A 21,991-nucleotide genomic window follows, 5' to 3' on the forward strand; every position below is an offset into this window, starting at 1 on the left:
GTGTTATAAAAGTGGTACAGTGTGCCACATGAGTGGTGCAGGATACTACACGAGTAGTACGGTGTGCTACCTGAGTGGTGCAGGATAGTACACAAATGGCACAGTATGCAACACAAGTGGTAGCACATAATGTATGATCAACTGGTACAGTGTGCCACATGAGTGGTGCAGGATACTACACGAGTAGTACGGTGTGCTACCTGAGTGGTGCAGGATAGTACACAAATGGCACAGTATGCAACACAAGTGGTAGCACATAATGTATGATCAACTGGTACAGTGTGCTACATGAGTGATGCAGGATGCTACACAAGAGGTGCAGGATACTACAGAAATGGTAGAGCATACTGTACCATCGAGTGGTACGGTGGGCTACCTGAGTGGTGCAGGATACTACACGAATGGCACAGTATGCAACACAAGTGGTAGACCATACTGTACTATCGAGTGGTACAGTATGGTCATTGAGGTTGACAAGTGTGATGCCCCAGCTGGTTATATCTTTGTTGATGAGGTGATATTTATGTGTTTATTTATGCTACTAGGTGCAGTCCGTGAAGAAGGAATCAGACGGAACCTTAACTATTCAGACCAGCACAGGTGTGCGCACAGGCGTGGACTGTCTTCTCTGGGCTGTGGGGCGCAAGCCAAACACAGACAACCTGGGACTGGAGAAACTGGTGAGTCCATCATATACTTTTCATAAATCTAGTCTAGGAAAATCAGCCTGAAACTTTTGCGTAAGTCTTAGGAATGTAGTCTTTGAAATATTCATATATGTTGTTCCCTTCCATCTTACCCATCCACCTCACCCATCCTATGCCCTTCCACCTCACCCATCCTCTGCCCTGTAACCTCACCCATCCACCTCACCCATCCTCTGCCCTGTCACCTCACCCATCCATCTCACCCATCCTGTGGCCTTCCACCTCACCAATCCACCTCACCCAGCCTGTGCCCTTCCACCTCACCCATCCACCTCACCCATCCTCTGCCCTGTCACCTCACCCATCCTGTGGCCTTCCACTTCACCAATCCACCTCACCCATCCTGTGGCCTTCCATCTCACCAATCCACCTCACCCAGCCTGTGCCCTTCCACCTCACCCATTTACCTCACCCATCCTGTGCCCTTCCACCTCACCCATCCTGTGCCCTTCCACCTCACCCATCCACCGGCCTTCCACCTCACCAGTCCACCTCACCCAGCCTGTGGTCTTTGACCTCACCAATCCACTTCACCCATCCTGTGCCTTTCCACCTCAACCATCCTGTGCCCGTCCACCTCACCCATCCTGTGCCCTTCCACCTCGCCCATTTACCTCACCCATCCTAGGCCTTCACCTCAACCATCCTATGCCTCTATAAACCTAATTTGTGGATCTCTAGAGCTTGTATCAAGGTTTACTAAATTAAGGCCAGATGTACACTTTGGACATTGCAAAGAATCTTGTTCATTTTAATTGACTTTAGCCAATTTCTTTTGTTGTCATTGGGGTGATGTAGTTCTGTATACATATATATATATATATATTGTAATAGGCTAGCTCTTTGTGGTATTTTATGGTGATGGAAAAATATCATCCTTTATTATTGTTAATGATAGAAAATGACAGAGAACAGGAAACGTTATCATTTTCTTGGTGATGTGCACATAGTATTTAAAACATTTCAGCATATAAATATAGGCTTACATGCATCCAAGGTTTTAGTGCACTCATCAAGCAAGTAAATCAAGAGTGAATAATAAAGCAAGTACATGTATATTGAACAAGGGAGTAGCTTCATCAGTCAGGTAACTAATGGCTATGCAGGTAAACCAACAAGCAAATACATTCATGTGTCAGCAATGATCAAAGCAGTTTATCTGCAGCAATTATATCAAGGATCTGGAAGTATTAAAAGTAAGTCAGTAATGAGATGTATTATGTTTGCAGGACATAAAGCTGGACTCTGGTGGTCACATCGTTGTAGATGAATATCAGAACACGTCAGCCAGTAAGATCTACGCTCTCGGAGATGTCTGCGGGAAATTCCTGCTGACACCAGGTACATCTGGGCACAGAACTAGACCTGGCTTGCCAGTGGTTAGCCAGAGATATCATGAGCCCAGTCACCTGGGCTGCTAGTGGTTAGCCAACCTCATGGGCTTAGTCATCTGGATTGCTAGTTTTTAGCCAAAGGTTCAGTGTATCATGGGCACAGTCACTGGGATTGCCAGTGGCTAGCCAGAGATATCATGGACTGAATTGCTATATTTTAGTCAAGAATTTCATGGGCTTGGTCACTGGATTGCTAGTGTTTAGCCAGAGATGTGATGGGCTCAGTCACCTGGATTGCTAGCGTTTAGCCAAAGGTACAGTGTATTGTGGGGTCAGTCGCCTGGACTGCTAGTGTTTAGCCAGACATATGGTTTCATTCACCTGAATTGTGAGTGTTTAGCCAGAGATATCATGAGCCCAGTCACAGTGATTGCCACTTGTTAGCCAGAGACATCATTGGCTTAGTCATCTGGAGTCCTAGTGTTTAGCCAGAGATGTCATGGGCTCAGTCACCTGGATTGCTAGTGGTTAGCCAGAGATATCATGAGCCCAGTCCTCTGGATTTCTAGTGGTTAGACAGAGATATCATGAGCCCAGTCACCGGGATTGCCACTTGTTAGCCAGAGACATCATTGGCTTAGTTATCTGGAGTCCTAGTGTTTAGCCAGAGATGTCATGAGCCCAGTCACCTGGATTGCTAGTGGTTAGCCAGAGGCATCATTGGCTTAGTCATCTGGATTTCTAGTGTTTACCCAGAGATATCATGAGCCCAGTCACCTGGATTGCTAGTGGTTAGCCAGAGACATCATTGGCTTAGTCATCTGGAGTCCTAGTGTTAGCCAGAGATGCCATGAGCCCAGTCACCTGAATTGCTAGTGGTTAGCCAGAGATATCATGAGCCCAGCCAACTGGATTGCCACTGGTTACCCAGAGGTATCATGGGCCCAGTCACCTGGATTGCTAGTGGTTAGCCAGAGATATCATGAGCCCAGTCTCCTGGATTGCTAGTGGTTAGCCAGAGACATCATTGACTTAGTCATCTGGAGTCCTAGTGTTTAGCCAGAGATGTAATGGACTCAGTCACCTGGATTGCTAGTAGTTAGCCAGAGGTATCATGGGCCCAGTCACCTGGATTGCCAGTGGTTAGCCAGAGACATCATGGGCTAAGTCATCTGGAGTCCTAGTGGTTAACCAGAGATGTCATGGGCTCAGTCACCTGGATTGCTAGTGGTTAGCCAGAGGTATCATGAACCCACTCACCTGGATTGCTAGTGTTTAGCCCGAGATATCATGGGCCCTGTCACCTGCATTGCCAGCGGTTAGCAAGAGACATCATGGGCTTTGTCACCTGGAGTCCTAGTGTTTAGCCAGAGATGTCATGGACTCAGTCACCTTGATTGCTAGTGGTTAGCCAGAGATATCATGAGCCCAGTCACCTGGATTGCCAGTGGTTAGCCAGAGACATCATGGGCTTAGTCATCTGGAGTCCTAGTGGTTAGCCAGAGATATCATGGGCTCAGTCACCTGGATTGCTAATGGTTAGCCAGAGGTATCATGGGCCCGGTCACCGGGATTTCTAGTGGTTAGCCAGAGATGTCATTGGCTTAGTCATCTGGAGTCCTAGTGTTTAGCCAGAGGTGTAATGGGCTCAGTCACCTGGATTGCTAGTGGTTAGCCAGATGTATCATGGGCCCAGTCACATGGATTGCTAGTGTTTGACTAGAAATGTCATGAGCCCAGTCACCTGGATTACTAGTGTTTAGCCAGAGATATCATGGGCCCTGTCACCTGCATTACCATTGGTCAGCCAAAGATACAGGGTATCATGGCTCAGTCACCTGGGTTGCTAGTGGTTAGCCAGAGATATCAGGGGCTTTTTCACCTGGATTGCTAGTGTTTAGCCAGAGATATCATGGACTCAGTCATCTGGACTGCCAGTGCTTGGCTAGAGATATCATGGGCCCAGTCACCTGGATTTCTTGTGTTTAGCCAGATATATCATGGGAACAGTCACCTGGACTGTTAGTGTTTATCCAGAAATATCATGGGCTCAGTTACCTGAATTTTCAATGGTTAATTAGAGATATCATGGACCCAGTCACCTGGATTGCTAGTGTTTAGCCAGAGATGCCATTGGCTCAGTCACCTGGATAGCTAGTGGTTGGCCAGAGATATCATGGGCCCTTTCACCTGGATTGCCAGTGGTTAGCCAGAGATATCATGGGCTCAGCCATCTGGATTTGGATTGTTTGGCCCAGTCGCCTGAATTGCTATTGGCTAGCCAGAACTATCACTGGCCTAGTCCCCTGAATTCCTAGTTGTTTGCCAGATATATTATGTGCCCAGTCACTTGATTTGCTAGTGGCTAGCCAGACATATCGTGGGCCCAGTCATCTGGATTTCTAGTATTTAGTCAGAGATACAGTGTATCATGGGCTCACTCATCTGGATTGCTAATGGCTAGCCAGGCAGATCATCTGCCCAGTCACCTGGATTGCTAGTGGCTAGCCAGACATATCGTGGGCCCAGTCACCTGGATTTCTAGTATTTAGTCAGAGATACAGTGTATCATGGGCTCACTCATCTGGATTGCTAGTGGCTAGCCAGGCATATCATGGGCCCAGTCACTTGTCCTGTATGTGCTTCAAATACAGTGGTGCCATTATTGGCCCAGTCACTTGGCTTGTGTTCCCTTAAATCACAGTTTTGACATCATAAGCTCATGTAGTCACTTGGATTGTGTCCATCTCAAATCACAAATCACAGTTTTTACATCGTGAGCTTATGTAGTCACTTGGATTGTGTCCATCTCAAATCACAAATCACAGTTTTTACATCGTGAGCTTATGTAGTCACTTAGTTCATGTCCACCTCAAATCACAAATCACAGTTTTGAGATCTTGAACTCGTGTAGTCTCTTGGCTTGTGTGCTCCTCAAATCAGATTGGCACAAATTTAAATGTAAAGCATTAAAAACACTACACATAGTAGCATCTGCTGAAGTGACAGGGTGTGTGATCGGGTTAGTAGGGTGCATGATCGGGTTAGTAGGGATAGTGGGGATTAGTAGGGATAGTGGGGGTTAGAAGGGATAATGGGGGATTAGTGCAGTATAGTGGTTATAGACCTGAGTTAACGCAAGCCTTCAGACTTATGGAGGGTTTTCTTGTTTTTCACATTTCAAACCCCAGTGTGTACATTTGTATATTAGTACATATGTAACAAAGAGCCACCATGCCACATACTGTTTTACCACTTTGAACACGAAGGTGGATATAGAGTACACCTGTTTTTGTTGCTGATTTCAGTGGCCATTGCAGCAGGCAGACGTCTTTCACATCGTGTCTTCAACAAGCAGAATGATCTCAAGTTAGACTACTCTAATATTCCCACTGTCGTCTTCTCTCACCCGCCTACTGGTACAGTGGGACTCACCCAAGGTAAGCTTCATTAGAGGGTAATTCTATGTGAAACCCATATTTATCACTATCTGGGATAGGGGTTATTAGTCAGGCGTGTCAGACTTTCTTAGAAATACATGTACAGGTGATTTATGTATTACCAGAGTTAGTATCTAAAGGAAGTAACAACATCCTACGTATAGATTACATTTTGTTACCCTGACAAGTCTGTATCTAAAGTATCCTAGATTACATTACGTTGCCATGACCAGTCAGTATTTAAAGGAAGGACCAACAATAAAGATTTCATTACGTTGATATGACCAGAATCAGTGTCTAAAGGAAAAATCAACATCATACAGTGTCCATGTAGATGACATTGAACACTACCTTGCTATGACCAGAGTCTGTATCTAAAAGAAGGACCAACATCCTACATGAAGATTACATTGCACACTACGTTGCTATGACCAGAGTCTGTATCTAAAAGAAGGACCAACGTCTGACATGTAGATCACATTGTACACTACATTGCTATGACCAGAGTCTGTATCTAACGGAAGGATCAACATCCTAGATGACATTGCACACTACCTTGCTATGACCAGAGTCTGTATCTAAAGGAAGGACCAAAATCCTACATGAAGATCACATTGTACACTACGTTGCTATGACCAGAGTCTGTATCTAAAAGAAGGACCAACATCCTACATATAGATCACATTTCACACTTCGTTGCTATGACCAGAGTCTGTATCTAAAAGAAGGACCAACATCCTACATGTAAATGACATTGTTCACTACGGTGCTATCACCAGAGCCTGTATCTAAAAGAAGGACCAACATCCTACATATAGATCACATTGCACACTACGTTGCTATGACCAGAGCCTGTATCTAAAAGAAGGAACGGGGGCCTCCGTGGCTCAGTCGGTTAAAGCGCTAGCGCAGCGTAATGACCCAGGAGTCTCTCACCAATGCGGTCGCTGTGAGTTCAAGTCCAGCTCATGCTGGCTTCCTCTCCGGCCGTACGTGGGAAGGTCTGCCAGCAACCTGCGGATGGTCGTGGGTTTCCCCCGGGCTCTGCCCGGTTTCCACCCACCATAATGCTGGCCGCCGTCGTATAAGTGAAATATTCTTGAGTACGGCGTAAAACACCAATCAAAAAAAAAAAAAAAAAAAATAAAAGAAGGAAAAACATCCTACATATAGATCACATTGCACACTACCTTGCTATGACCAGAGCCTGTATCTAAAAGAAGGACCAACATCCTACATGTAGATTACATTGCACACTACGTTGCTATGACCAGAGTCTGTATCTAAAAGAAGGACCAACATCTGACATGTAGATGACATTGCACACTAAGGTGCTATGACCAGAGTCTGTATCTAAAAGAAGGACCAACATCCTACATGTAAATGACATTGTTCACTACGGTGCTATGACCAGAGCCTGTATCTAAAAGAAGGACCAACATCCTACATATAGATCACATTGTACACTATGTTGCTATGACCAGAGTCTGTATCTAAAGGAAGTACCAACATCCTACATGAAGATGACATTGTGCACTACCTTGCTATGACCAGAGTCTGTATCTAAAGGAAGGACCAACATCCTACATGAAGGTTACATTGTGCACTACCTCGGTATGACCAGAGCCTGTATCTGAAAGAAGGACCAACGTCCTAGATTACATTGCACACTACGTTGCTATGACCAGAGTCTGTATCTAAAGGAAGTACCAACATCCTACATGAAGATGACATTGTGCACTACCTTGCTATGACCAGAGTCTGTATCTAAAGGAAGGACCAACATCCTACATGAAGGTTACATTGTGCACTACCTCGGTATGACCAGAGTCTGTATCTAAATGAAGGACCAACATCCTAGATGACATTGCACACTACGGTGCTATGACCAGAGTCTGTATCTAAAAGAAGGACCAACATCCTACATATAGATTACATTGCACACTACATTGCTATCACCAGAGTCTGTATCTAAAAGAAGGAACAACATCCTACATGTTGATGACATTGCACACTACGTTGCTATGACCAGAATCTGTATCTAAAAGGACCAACATCCTACATGTAGATGACATTGTACACTACGTTACTATCACCATAGTCTGTATCTAAAGGAAGGACCAACATTCTACATGTAGATTACATTGCACACTACGTTGCTATGACCAGAGTTTGTATCTAAAGGAAGGACCAACATCCCACATCTAGATGACATTGCACACTACGTTGCTATGACCAGAGTCTGTATCTAAAAGAAGGACCAACATCCTACATATAGATTGCATTGCACACTACGTTGCTATGACCAGAGTCTGTATCTAAAAGAAGGATCAACATCCTACATGTAGATGACATTGTTCACTACGTTGATATGACCAGAGCCTGTATTTAAAAGAAGGACCAACATCCTACATATAGATTACATTGCACACTACGTTGCTATGACCAGAGTCTGTATCTAAAAGAAGGACAAACATCCTACATATAGATCACATTGTACACTACCTTGCTATGACCAGAGTCTGTATCTAAAGGAAGGATGAACATCCTAGATGACATTGCACACTACGTTGCTATGACCAGAGTCTGTATCTAAAAGGACCAACATCCTACATATAGATTACATTGCACACTACGTTGCTATGACCAGAGTCTGCATCTAAAAGAAGGACCAACATCCTACATATAGATCACATTGTGCACTACATTGCTATGACCAGAGTCTGTATCTAAAGGAAGGATCAACATCCTACATATAGATTACATTGTACACTCTGTTGCTATGACCAGAGTCTGTATCTAAAAGAAGGACCAACATCCTACATATAGATTACATTGCACACTACATTGCTATCACCAGAGTCTGTATCTAAAAGAAGGATCAACATCCTACATGTAGATGACATTGCACACTACGGTGCTATGACCAGAGTCTGTATCTAAAGGAAGGACCAACATCCTAGATGACATTGCACACTACATTGCTATGACCAGAGTCTGTATCTAAAGAAGGACTAACATCCTACATATAGATTACATTGCACACTACGTTGCTATGATTAGAATCTGTATCTAAAAGAAGGACCAACATCCTACATGTAGATGACATTGTACACTACGTTGCTATCACCAGAGTCTGTATCTAAGGGAAGGACCAACATCCTACATGAATTCTACATTGTACACTACCTTGCTATGACCAAAGTCTGTATCTAAATGAAGGACCAACATCCTAGATGACATTGCACACTATGGTGCTATCACCATAGCCTGTATCTAAAGAAAGGACCAACATCCTACATAAAGGTTACATTGTACACTACGGTGCTATGACCAGACTCTGTATCTAAAGGAAGGACCAACATCCTAGATGACATTGCACACTACAGTGCTATGACCAGAGTCTGTATCTAAAGGAAGGACTAACATCCTACATATGGATTACATTGCACACTACGTTGCTATGACACCAACATCCTACATGTAGATTACATTTTATACTATATAGCTATGACCAGAGTCTGTATCTAAAGGAGGGACCAACATCTTACATGTAGATGACATTGCACACTACGTTGCTATGACCAGAGTCTGTATCTAAAAGAAGGACCAACATCCTACATGTAGATGACATTGTACACTACGGTGCTTTGACCAGAGTCTGTGTCTAAATGAAGGACCAACATCCTACATGTAGATGACATTGCACACTACGGTGCTATGACCAGAGTCTGTATCTAAAAGAAGGACCAACATCCTACATGTAGATGACATTGTACACTATGGTGCTATCACCATAGTCTGTATCTAAAGGACGGACCAACATCCTACATATAGATTACATTGCACACTACGTTGCTATGACCAGAGTCTGTATCTAAAAGAAGGACCAACATCCTACATATAGATTACATTGCACACTACATTGCTATGACCAGAGTCTGTATCTAAAAGAAGGATCAGCATCCTACATGTAGATGACATTGTTCACTACATTGATATGACCAGAGCCTGTATCTAAAAGAAGGACCAACATCCTACATATAGATTACATTGCACACTACGTTGCTATGACCAGAGTCTGTATCTAAAAGAAGGACCAATATCCTACATATAGATCACATTGTACACTACCTTGCTATGACCAGAGTCTGTATCTAAAGGAAGGATGAACATCCTAGATGACATTGCACACTACGTTGCTATGACCAGAGTCTGTATCTAAAAGAAGGACCAACATCCTACATATAGATTACATTGCACACTACGTTGCTATGACCAGAGTCTGTATCTAAAAGAAGGACCAACATCCTACATATAGATGACATTGTACACTACATTGCTATGACCAGAGTCTGTATCTAAAGGAAGGATCAACATCCTACATATAGATTACATTGTACACTCTGTTGCTATGACCAGAGTCTGTATCTAAAAGAAGGACCAACATCCTACATGTAGATCACATTGTACACTACATTGCTATGACCAGAGTCTGTATCTAAAGGAAGGATCAACATCCTAGATGACATTGCACACTACCTTGCTATGACCAGAGTCTGTATCTAAAACAAGGACCAACATCCTACGTATAGATTACATTGCACACTACATTGCTATGACCAGAGTCTGTATCTAAAAGAAGGACCAACATCCTACATGTAGATGACATTGCACACTACGTTGCTATGACCAGAGTCTGTACCTAAATGAAGGACCAACATCCTAGATGACATTGCACACTACAGTGCTATGACCAGAGGCTGTATCTAAAGGAAGGACTAACATCCTACATGTAGATGACATTGCACACTACCTTGCTATGACGAGAATCTGTATCTAAAATTAGGATCAACATCCTACATGTAGATGACATTGTACACTACGTTGCTATGACCAGGGTTTGTATCTAAAGGAAGGACCAACATCCTACATCTAGATGACATTGCACACTACGTTGCTTTGACCAGAGTCTGTGTCTAAATGAAGGACCAACATCCTACATGTAGATGACATTGCACACTACGGTGCTGTGACCAGAGTCTGTATCTAAAAGAAGGACCAACATCCTACATGTAGATGACATTGTATATTACGGTGCTATCACCATAGTCTGTATCTGAAGGAAGGAACAACATCCTACATAAAGGTTACATTGCACACTACGTTGCTATGACCAGAGCCTGTATCTAAAAGAAGGACCAACATCCTACATGTAGATGAAATTGCACACTACGTTGCTATGACCAGAGTCTGTATCTAAAGGAAGGACCAACATCCTACATGTAGATGACATTGCACACTACGTTGCTATGACCAGAATCTGTATCTAAAAGAAGGACCAACATCCTACATGTAGATGAAATTGCACACTACGTTGCTATGACCAGAGTCTGTATCTAAAGGAAGGACCAACATCCTACATGTAGATGACATTGCACACTACCTTGCTATGACCAGAGCCTGTATTAAAAGGAGGGACCAACATCCTACATGTAGATGACATTGCACCCTACGTTGCTATGACCAGAGCCTGTATCTAAAGGAGGGACCAACATCCTACATGTAGATGACATTGCACACTACGTTGCTATGACCAGAGCCTGTATCTAAAGGAGGGACCAACATCCTACATGTAGATTACATTTTATACTATATAGCTATGACCAGAGTCTGTATCTAAAGGAGGGACCAACATCCTACATGTAGATGACATTGCACACTACGTTGCTATGACCAGAGTCTGTATCTAAAGGAGGGACCAACATCCCACATGTAGATTACATTTTATACTATATAGCTATGACCAGAGTCTGTATCTACATTGTACATGTAGATTACATTTTCTACTATATAGCTATGACCAGAGTCAGTATGTAAATGAACGACTGAGTAAAGTATGTACTCAAGCAGTATATTAACTAGATGGAACATGGAATCAGAATGTGTGGATGTTTGTCCTCAAGCAGTATAGTGACTAGATGGAACATGGGATCAGAATGTGTGGATGTGTGTCCTCAAGCAGTATAGTGACTGGATTGAACATGGAATCAGAATGTGTGGATGTGTGTCCTCAAGCAGTATAGTGACTAGATGGAACATGGGATCAGAATGTGTGGATGTGTGTCCTCAAGCAGTATAGTGACTAAATGGAACATGGAATCAGAATGTGTGGATGTGTGTCCTCAAGCAGTATAGTGACTGGATGGAACATGGAATCAGAATGTGTGGATGTGTGTCCTCAAGCAGTATATTGACTAGATGGAACATGGAATCAGAATGTGTGGATGTGTGTCCTCAAGCAGTATAGTGACTAGATGGAACATGGGATCAGATGTGTGTCCTCAAGCAGTATAGTGACTAGATGGAACATGGAATCAGAATATGTGGATGTGTGTCCTCAAGCAGTGTATTGACTAGATGGAACATGGAATCAGAATGTGTGGATGTGGGTCCTCAAGCAGTGTATTGACTAGATGGAACATGGAATCAGAATGTGTGGATGTGTGTCCTCAAGCAGTATAGTGACTAGATGGAACATGGAATCAGAATGTGTGGATGTGTGTCCTCAAGCAGTATAGTGACTAGATGGAACATGGGATCAGATGTGTGTCCTCAAGCAGTATAGTGACTAGATGGAACATGGAATCAGAATGTGTGGATGTGTGTCCTCAAGCAGTATAGTGACTAGATGGAACATGGGATCAGATGTGTGTCCTCAAGCAGTATAGTGACTAGATGGAACATGGAATCAGAATATGTGGATGTGTGTCCTCAAGCAGTATATTGACTAGATGGAACATGGAATCAGAATGTGTGGATGTGTGTCCTCAAGCAGTATATTGACTAGATGGAACATGGAATCAGAATGTGTGGATGTGTGTCCTCAAGCAGTATATTGACTGGATGGAACATGGAATCAGAATGTGTGGATGTGTGTCCTCAAGCAGTATAGTGACTAGATGGAACATGGGATCAGATGTGTGTCCTGAAGCAGTATAGTGACTAGATGGAACATGGAATCAGAATATGTGGATGTGTGTCCTCAAGCAGTATAGTGACTAGATGGAACATGGAAACGGAATATGTGGATGTGTGTCCTCAAGCAGTATAGTGACTAGATGGAACATGGGATCAGAATGTGTGGATGTGTGTCCTCAAGCAGTATAGTGACTAGATGGAACATGGGATCAGATGTGTGTCCTCAAGCAGTATAGTGACTAGATGGATCATGGAATCAGAATATGTGGATGTGTGTCCTCAAGCAGTATAGTGACTAGATGGAACATGGGATCAGAATGTGTGGATGTGTGTCCTCAAGCAGTATAGTGACTAGATGGAACATGGGATCAGATGTGTGTCCTCAAGCAGTATAGTGACTAGATGGAACATGGGATCAGAATGTGTGGATGTGTGTCCTCAAGTAGTGTAGTGACTAGATGGAACATGGAATCAGAATATGTGGATGTGTGTCCTCAAGCAGTATAGTGACTAGATGGAACATGGAATCAGAATATGTGGATGTGTGTCCTCAAGCAGTATAGTGACTAGATGGAACATGGAATCAGAGTGTGTGGATGTGTGTCCTCAAGCAGTATAGTGACTAGATGGAACATGGAATCAGAATGTGTGGATGTGTGTCCTCAAACAGTATAGTGACTAGATGGAACATGGGATCAGAATGTGTGGATGTGTGGATCTATATGCTATGATCATTGTTATGATGAAAATATCGCCATGAAAGGAGTAATTAAATATGAAACATAAACACATACAGTAGATGCAATTTTGGATTTTGTGAACAGAGGAAGCCGAGAAGCAGTATTCCCCTGATCGGGTTAGAGTCTACAAAACGACCTTCACCCCTATGTTTTACGCTCTGTCGGACAAGAAGGCCAAATGTCACATGAAGCTGGTGTGTTTGAGACCCGATGAAAAGGTAAGATGTGAGACCTGTATCTTTATGTATGTGATTTTAAACAACCTGGTTAGGAGTAGAAACCACTTTTGTTCTTGTACACTGATTTGGATTTTATCCTAGGGCCCATTTCACATAGACAGACAGAGGCGTATCTCAACACATTCTTAACATTAAGCCAGTGTGATTGATGATGTAAGTCGTCGGCGTCAATAGAACTTCGAAAATCTGGTCTTACAATTCTTGATTTCTAGACAGACAGCTGACAAGCCACATACATGTAGTAGACAAGCAGTATACAAAAGTCAAGCAATATATATATACAGTCAACAAGCAGTATACATACAGTAAGTAAGCAGTATACACACAGTAAGTAAGCAGTATACACACAGTAGGCAAGCAGTATACACACAGAAGGCAAGCCGTATACACACAGTAGCCATACAGTAGATACTCAGTAGACACTCAGTAGACAGCAGTATGCACACAGTAGTGATGTAGTATACACACAGAAGACAAGCAATATACACACAGTAGATACTCAGTAGACAGCAGTATGCACACAGTAGTCAAGTACTATACACACAGAAGACAAGCAGTATACACACAGTAGTCAAGTAGTATACACACAGTAGTCAAGCAGTATACACACAGTAGACAAGCAGTATACACACAGTAGACAAACAGTATACACACGGTAAGTAAGCAGTATACTCACAGTAGTCAAGCAGTATACACACAGTATACAAGCAGTATACACACAGTAGTCAAGCAGTATACACACAGTAGACAGGCAGTATACACACAGTAGACAAGCAGTATACACACAGTAGTCAAGCAGTATACACACAGTAGTCAAGCAGTATACACACAGTAGTCAAGCAGTATACACACAGTAAGTAAGCAGTATACTCACAGTAGTCAAGCAGTATACACACAGTAGAGAAGCAGTATACACACAGTAGTCAAGCAGTATACACACAGTAGACATTCAGTATACACACAGTAAACAAGCAGTATACACACAGTAGTCAAGCAGTATACACACAGTAGCCATACAGTAGATACACAATAAACACTCAGTATACACACAGTAGTCAAGCAGTATACACACAGTAGACAAGCAGTATACACACAGTAGTCAAGCAGTATACACACAGTAGACAGGCAGTATACACACAGTAGACAAGCAGTATACACACAGTAGTCAAGCAGTATACACACAGTAGTCAAGCAGTGTACACACGGTAGAAAAGCAGTATACACACAGTAGTCAAGCAGTATACACACAGTAGTCAAGCAGTATACACACAGTAAGTAAGCAGTATACTCACAGTAGTCAAGCAGTATACACACAGTAGAGAAGCAGTATACACACAGTAGTCAAGCAGTATACACACAGTAGACAAGCAGTATACACACAGTAGACAAGCAGTATACACACAGTAGTCAAGCAGTATACACACAGTAGACAGGCAGTATACACACAGTAGCCATACAGTAGATACACAGTAAACACTCAGTATACACACAGTAGACAAGCAGTATACACACAGTAGCCATACAGTATATACACAGTAGACACTCAGTAGACAGCAGTATGCACACAGTAGACAAGCAATAGACGCATGGTATATACACAGAACGGCAAGCAGTATACTCACAGTAGGCAAGCAGTATACACGCAGTAGCCATACAGTAGATACATATTAGACAAAGAGTAGGCAAGCAGTATACACACAGTAGACTAGCAGTATACACACAGTGGACTAGCAGTATACACACAGTAGACTAGCAGTGTACACACAGTAGGCTAGCAGTAGACATTCAGAATACACACAGGAGTGAAGCGTATGACACACTGTAGACACACAGAATACACACAGTAGACACACAATATACAGTAGACAAGCTGTACAAACACTGCAATAGTTGCACAGTAGACCCTCGGTTGATAGAGAGTAAACAGAGACAAGCTGTACAAACACAGTAGACAAGCATTAGGTAGCCAGTAGGCTCACAGTATATACATCGTAAAACACAGTAGATACACAGTAGATACACAGTAGATTTGCAGTACACAACCAGTATATACACAGAAGACAGCAGTATATATGTACAGTAGAGACACAGTAGACAAGCAGGCTACACACAGTAGACAAGCACTAGGTACCCAGTGGACTTACGAGTGAGTGAGTGAGTGAGTGAAAGTTTTAACGTCGCTTTCAACAATATTTCAGTTTTATTGCGACAATAAAACGTCAAGTAGTCGATCTACTACGATTAATTCATTTACTATTCAGTCAAAAAGGACACCAGAAGTCACATAACAAACACAGGCGGTAGTTTAAAATCACAGCTTTCCTGCCATACCAATGGTAGAGAGAAAATCAAAAATAGTATCACTTTCTACAGAATTGAAAAGTTCTGAAAGAGAGCTCACGTGATAAAAGGAATCTCGTACAGGAGCAAAGTCACCACAGTCAAGCAATATGTGCTTGACTGTGAACCGTTGGTCACAAGCAAAGCAATGAGGAGCATCTTCTCCTTTCAACAAATACCCATGCGTAGCACATGTGTGACCGATACAACACCTCCTCAAAATGCAAGAGCGGAGACGATGCCGTGAAAGGGAAGGTGCTGGACCAACAAACTGACGAATATCATGCAGTTTGTTGGTTGTCTGGACATCCCATTGAGCCTGAAACAAGCGCTTGATATAGGAGCAAATAAGTGAACGCAAGTCCGAATATGGAACGTCAGTTTGGGTAGTAACAGAATGCAAAGCCGCCTTCGCGGCTTAATCTGCAGCAGTATTCCCAGGGATACCCATATGCCCGGGCAGCCAGCAGCTCTGGAATGGACCGAAGTGGGCACAAAATTGCCTTGGCTTCCGCAGTAAATACAGAACAGGAATTTGGAAACCGAGTTGAAATGGTTATGGGCCCAAGGACAGCAGCAGAAGCCACGCCATCATCATTCTTGGAGCCGTTAGTGAATATGCGGTGATAAAATGGATACTTTGAACACATATTACTAAACTCCTGCTGGTACACTAAAGGGTTGGTTTAAGATTTCTTCAGGGAGGAGAGCGAGGTATCAACCTGAGGCTCAGGACATAACCACGGTGGATCTTCCTGGATGCGTATGGGGGTGATAGTATCCAGCCCAAGTCCAGCTGCTTGCACATGCCAGTGGACTTACAGTATATAAGCGTAAAACACATAGTAGACAAGCATTGGGTACCCAATAGACTCATAGTATATAGAGCGTAAAACACAGCAGACAAGCGTTAGGTTCCCAGTTCACTCACAGTATATAGAGAGTAAAACACAGTAGTCAAGCATTAGGTACCCAGTAGATTACAGTATATAGAGAATAAAACACAGTAGATAAACACAGAAGACAAGCATTAGGTACCCAGTAGACCCATAGTGTATACAGGGTAAAGCACAGTAGACAAGCATTAGGTACCCAGTAGACCCATAGTGTATACAGGGTAAAGCACAGTAGACAAGCATTAGGTACCCAGTGAACTCACAGTAGATACATAGTATGGATATACAGTAGATATACACTGGATCCACCGTATATTCACAGTAGATAAACAATTGGCAAGCAGTTCACAAGTAGTAGAAACACAGTAGACACATGCATACACAGTAGATACACACTAGACAGGTCAGAATAGATAAATGTACATGTGAGAACAGCCCAAGTCAGAATAGGTACATGTGAGAACAGCCCAAGTCAAAATAGGTACATGTAAGAACAGCCCAAGTCAGAATAGGTACATGTTAGAACAGCCCAATTCAGAATAGGTACATGTGAGAACAGCCCAAGTCAAAATAGGTACATGTAAGAACAGCCCAAGTCAGAATAGGTACATGTGAGAACAACCCAAGTCAGAATAGGTACATGTGAGAACAACCCAAGTCAGAATAAGTACATGTGAGAACAGCCCAAGTCAGAATAAGTACATGTGAGAACAACCCAAGTCAGAATAGGTACATGTGAGAACAGCCCAATTCAGAACAGGTACATGTGAGAACAACCCAAGTCAGAATAGGTACATGTGAGAACAGCCCAAGTCAGAATAGGTACATGTGAGAACAACCCAAGTCAGAATAAGTACATGTGAGAACAGCCCAAGTCAGAATAAGTACATGTGAGAACAGCCCAAGTCAGAATAGGTACATGTGAGAACAGCCCAATTCAGAACAGGTACATGTGAGAATTGGTACATGTGAGAATAGTCCCATTTAGAATAGGTACATGTGAGAACAGCCCATGTCAGAATAGGTACATGTGAGAGCAGTCCAAGTGAGAATTGGTACATGCAAGGTCATCCAAAATAATACCTACAAATTTGTAAAAATACTTTGCAGGCAGTAACATTTTTTTTCCTGTTTTCAGGTTCTTGGAGTTCACATGGTTGGTTTGGCTGTTGATGAAATGCTTCAGGGGTTCTCTGTGGCCGTCAAAATGGGGGCGACCAAAGCTCAGTTCGATGAAACGGTTGCCATTCATCCCACATCTTCAGAAGAGTTGGTTACCATGAGATAGTAAAGGACCATCTCGAATTAACATTCATTGTTAAGTTAACTCTCGGGCGCATGCTTACAAGTACTGTAGATCAACATACTACATGTACTACCAACCTTTTCTGCCAATGACAATTAAAACATGAAGTTAACCTCTCATTTGTGTAAATTCTTACATTTGAATGTAAAATTTGAAGACTACCGTGATAGCTAACCCTATAGCTAAGCCACATAGTATATAATATTAATCCCCAAGCTTTTTATTAATTTTACTTGAAGATTTGTATTTTACATCACTGTAAACATTAGAATGCAGGAGTTGGTATTCAGCCAAGAAATGTGTGTATACATCCAAGCTTTATGTTATATGTTGAGTCACTGTAGAGTTATATGCGGGATTGAGGTGCACTTTGTTATTGCTGATAATACTTAGGCTGACAAGGAACAGAAATTATTTCCCTGTCACAATAGAAACATGATATGGTTTAAAGATAATAATCCACAACGTGATAATTTCTAAATTATCGTTGTATCATGTTGAGGTGGATTATATATTTGTCTTCATTACTCTGAAAATAAATTCTAGCTAAAATTCAAGCCAAACTATGTTTTTCAGCACATTTTCCACAGTGTTTTTTCAAAAAGATAAGATTTTTCCAAAGAAATATATATTCTGAAAAAGATAGGAACACATACATGTACAGGTAGGATAGATTTAGTAACCACTTTATTTGAAGACGGCTAGGTATGAATATTTATTGTGAAAGTATCCCATTATTTAATACATTTTTTAATGAATTAATGAGTCTTTACATTTAGGTAGCAAAATGTTGGATCTAGGTATCAAAGAGGCCTGTACATGTAAGACCTAACTACCAAAATGAATGTTCTGGGTCAGTAAATTTCCAAAACTTTTTTTTGGAGTGTTTTTGTGGTTAAGATATGAACACCATATGGCTATGATGAACACCATGTTGCTATGATGAACACCATGTAGTTTAGCTAAATACCATGTGGTTAAGATCAATACCATGTAGTTAAGATGAATACCATGCGGTTATGGTGAATACCATGTGGTTATGATGAATACCATGCGGTTATGGTGAATACCGTGTAGTTGAGCTGAATACCATGTGGTTATGGTGAATACCACGCGGTTATGGTGAATACCATGTTGTTAAGATGAATACCATGCGGTTATGGTGAATACCATGTGGTAATGATGAATACCATGTGGTTATGGTGAATACCATGTAGGTGAGCTGAATACCATGCGGTTATGGTGAATACCATTTGGTTATGGTGAATACCATGTGGTAATGATGAATACCATGTGGTTATGGTGAATACCATGTAGTTGAAATGAATACCATGTGGTTATGATGAATGCCATGTGGTTATGGTGAATACCATGTGGTAATCATGAATACCATGTGGTTATGGTGAATACCATGTAGTTGAGCTGAATATGATGTGGTTATGGTGAATACCATGTGGTTATGGTGAATGCTATGTAGTTAAGATGAATACCATGTGGTAGTGATGAATACCATGCGGTTATCATGAATACCGTGTAGTTATAATGAATACATGTACCTTTAGCAGACGTGGGTGAATATATCTGGAACAGGTTTAGAAAGCAGTTTTTCTTATATCCCAAGGAAAGTAAAACTTATACTCGTTTATAGACACATATAGTTCACTGATTATATGCTTTTATTTTTATTTTAAGTTTTATTTTATTTCATGGAGAAAAAAGTGTTTTGTTTAAACCGTCTCATAATAATATTAAAATAAAAGATGTTACGGTGTAAAACAATATTTATATAGTTTTTCATATTTTTAGGACTGTTCATTTCCTATTTAATATTGTTCTTATTTACTTGGTTTATCATCATACGGAAGAATTTGTCACTTTCACATATACCTACATGATGTATACCAGTCATGTATATGGGTGGATAAAACCTGAGTGTAAGTGTCCAGAACAAAGTTGTACCACAACCAGTGAGAGTGGGACTTGAAACTGCAATCTCTCTGGTCAGGACTAAGTGATGTATGGTGAGAACAAAGCTGTACCACAACCAGCTAGAGCGGGACTTGAAGCTGCAATCTCTCTGGTCAGGGCTAAGTGATGTACGGTGAGAACAAAGCTGTACCACAACCATCCAGTAAGTGATGAAGTGTGTGCGAAGGACCTTCCATAACCAGTAAGCGATGGACAGTACGAGAAAGAACGTTTACTTTACAATTTTCTGTTTAAATTTATGGTTTTCTCTGGGTACTGATTTAGTGCAGGCAGGAACATGATTGAGTCGTGAATTAAATATCCCAGAATGTGAAATTAAACTGCACTCAATCAATCACCCGACCTTTACCTGACTTTTGTGATCAAGCCTTAGTGCTCACCGTACGCCACATTTTGATTGCCAGACTCCATTAGAGATAGCTATCCACAGAGCTGTGTTCAGAAACTGATAACAAATATTCTCCCTTGGGATGTTTTTCTTCTGTCAAGATCATCGATAATGGATGCGTTATCTTCGCTGTAAGATTTGTTTTGAAGCCTGTCGTTAAATATTGAACACAAGCCATGTATTGTCATCGTTTTGTGCCTATAGGTGTGATAAATTTCACGACTTCAAACTTTCTATTACCACAGAAAGCTTGTGATGTATCTTGGTATCTCCACATCTGCTTGTGGGGAATGTTAGTCAGCCATATTTAAGCCAGGCATATGTAAGGAAATCTGCATTTTAATGGCATTTTTTAAAATAATGTTTATGGTCAGCTACAACATGAAATTGTGGATGTGCAAACCAACGGTCTCTCGGGTGCTTGGTTCAAACCGTATCATGTCTAATATAAAGTCTCTTATTTTAACAGGTTGTCGGGTGAAACCGCAATCAGCTTCATATGCTGCACTCCAACACAGACTGGATGGTACGCAGTATAACAATATTCGGTTCATGAAAGCTGTACATCCCGGCTGCCTAGGGTATATAAAACGGTCACAACATAAATGAGATTCCAGGTTCGAATCCACTTATCTTCAAACTGGCTGTCGTTATGGGTAAAGGGGATTGCTTGCCCTTTGTTTGGCGAAATGCGATGTTTTTTTTAATATTTTGTTTAGTTTCACAATAGAAATTTTGTTAAAGTGCTACTTTAGTGAAAATTTGCTCAAAATTTTGAAACACAGGGCACTAAGAGATTCTAGGTCTTTCAACATACCTGCGAGCGAAAAAGCCCGCCACCAAAATCGCCGCTAAATACACGCGCGTTAATTGACACTGTACCGGTACTTTAAAATACTAGCTTTAGAAGAAGAAGGGAATTTAATTTAGTTCAATTCCCTTTTCTGCATACCAAGGCTGTAACAGTCGCCATAATACGATAAATACAATCGTCAGCCAAGAAAGAGCTACAACTGTTTACAGTCTACCGTTATATAACTCATCCCTGTCATTCTATGGTCATATATAGGCTATGTGGATATAATATAATATAGTCTACCGTTACATTACTCATCCCTGTCATTCTGTGGTCATATATGGGCTATGTGGATATAATATAATATAGTCTACCGTTACATTACTCATCCCTGTCATTCTATGGTCATATATGGGCTATGTGGATATAATATAATATAGTCTGCCATTACATTACTCATCCCTGTCATTCTGTGGTCATATATAGGCTATGTGGATATAATATAATATAGTCTACCGTTACATTACTCATCCCTGTCATTCTGTGGTCATATATAGGCTATGTGGATATAATATAATATAGTCTGCCGTTACATTACTCATCCCTGTCATTCTGTGGTCATATATAGGCTATGTGGATATAATATAATATAGTCTACCGTTACATTACTCATCCCTGTCATTCTGTGGTCATATATAGGCTATGTGGATATAATATAATATAGGCTACCGTTACATTACTCATCCCTGTCATTCTATGGTCATATATGGGCTATGTGGATATAATATAATATAGTCTGCCGTTACATTACTCATCCCTGTCATTCTATGGTCAT

The 21,991-nt window shown here is 41.6% G+C and overlaps 2 protein-coding genes across 2 annotated transcripts in view; both read left to right on the plus strand.

The window, feature by feature from the left end:
• The window catches only part of LOC135478982 (glutathione reductase, mitochondrial-like), a 54,357-nt gene extending 34,593 nt beyond the window's left edge, over positions 1-19,764 (plus strand). Inside the window, 5 exon segments of the mRNA XM_064758672.1 lie at positions 546-680; positions 1,937-2,048; positions 5,350-5,481; positions 13,287-13,420; positions 17,816-19,764. Of these exon segments, the coding sequence (XP_064614742.1) occupies positions 546-680; positions 1,937-2,048; positions 5,350-5,481; positions 13,287-13,420; positions 17,816-17,965 (663 nt within the window). The 3' untranslated portion in view covers positions 17,966-19,764.
• LOC135479882 (DNA polymerase alpha catalytic subunit-like) overlaps positions 1-21,991 on the plus strand; it is a 338,179-nt gene that overhangs the window by 268,411 nt on the left and 47,777 nt on the right. The window lies entirely within an intron of this gene.

This window comes from Liolophura sinensis, chromosome 12 (assembly GCF_032854445.1).
Source record: "Liolophura sinensis isolate JHLJ2023 chromosome 12, CUHK_Ljap_v2, whole genome shotgun sequence".
Lineage (NCBI taxonomy): Eukaryota > Metazoa > Mollusca > Polyplacophora > Chitonida > Chitonidae > Liolophura > Liolophura sinensis.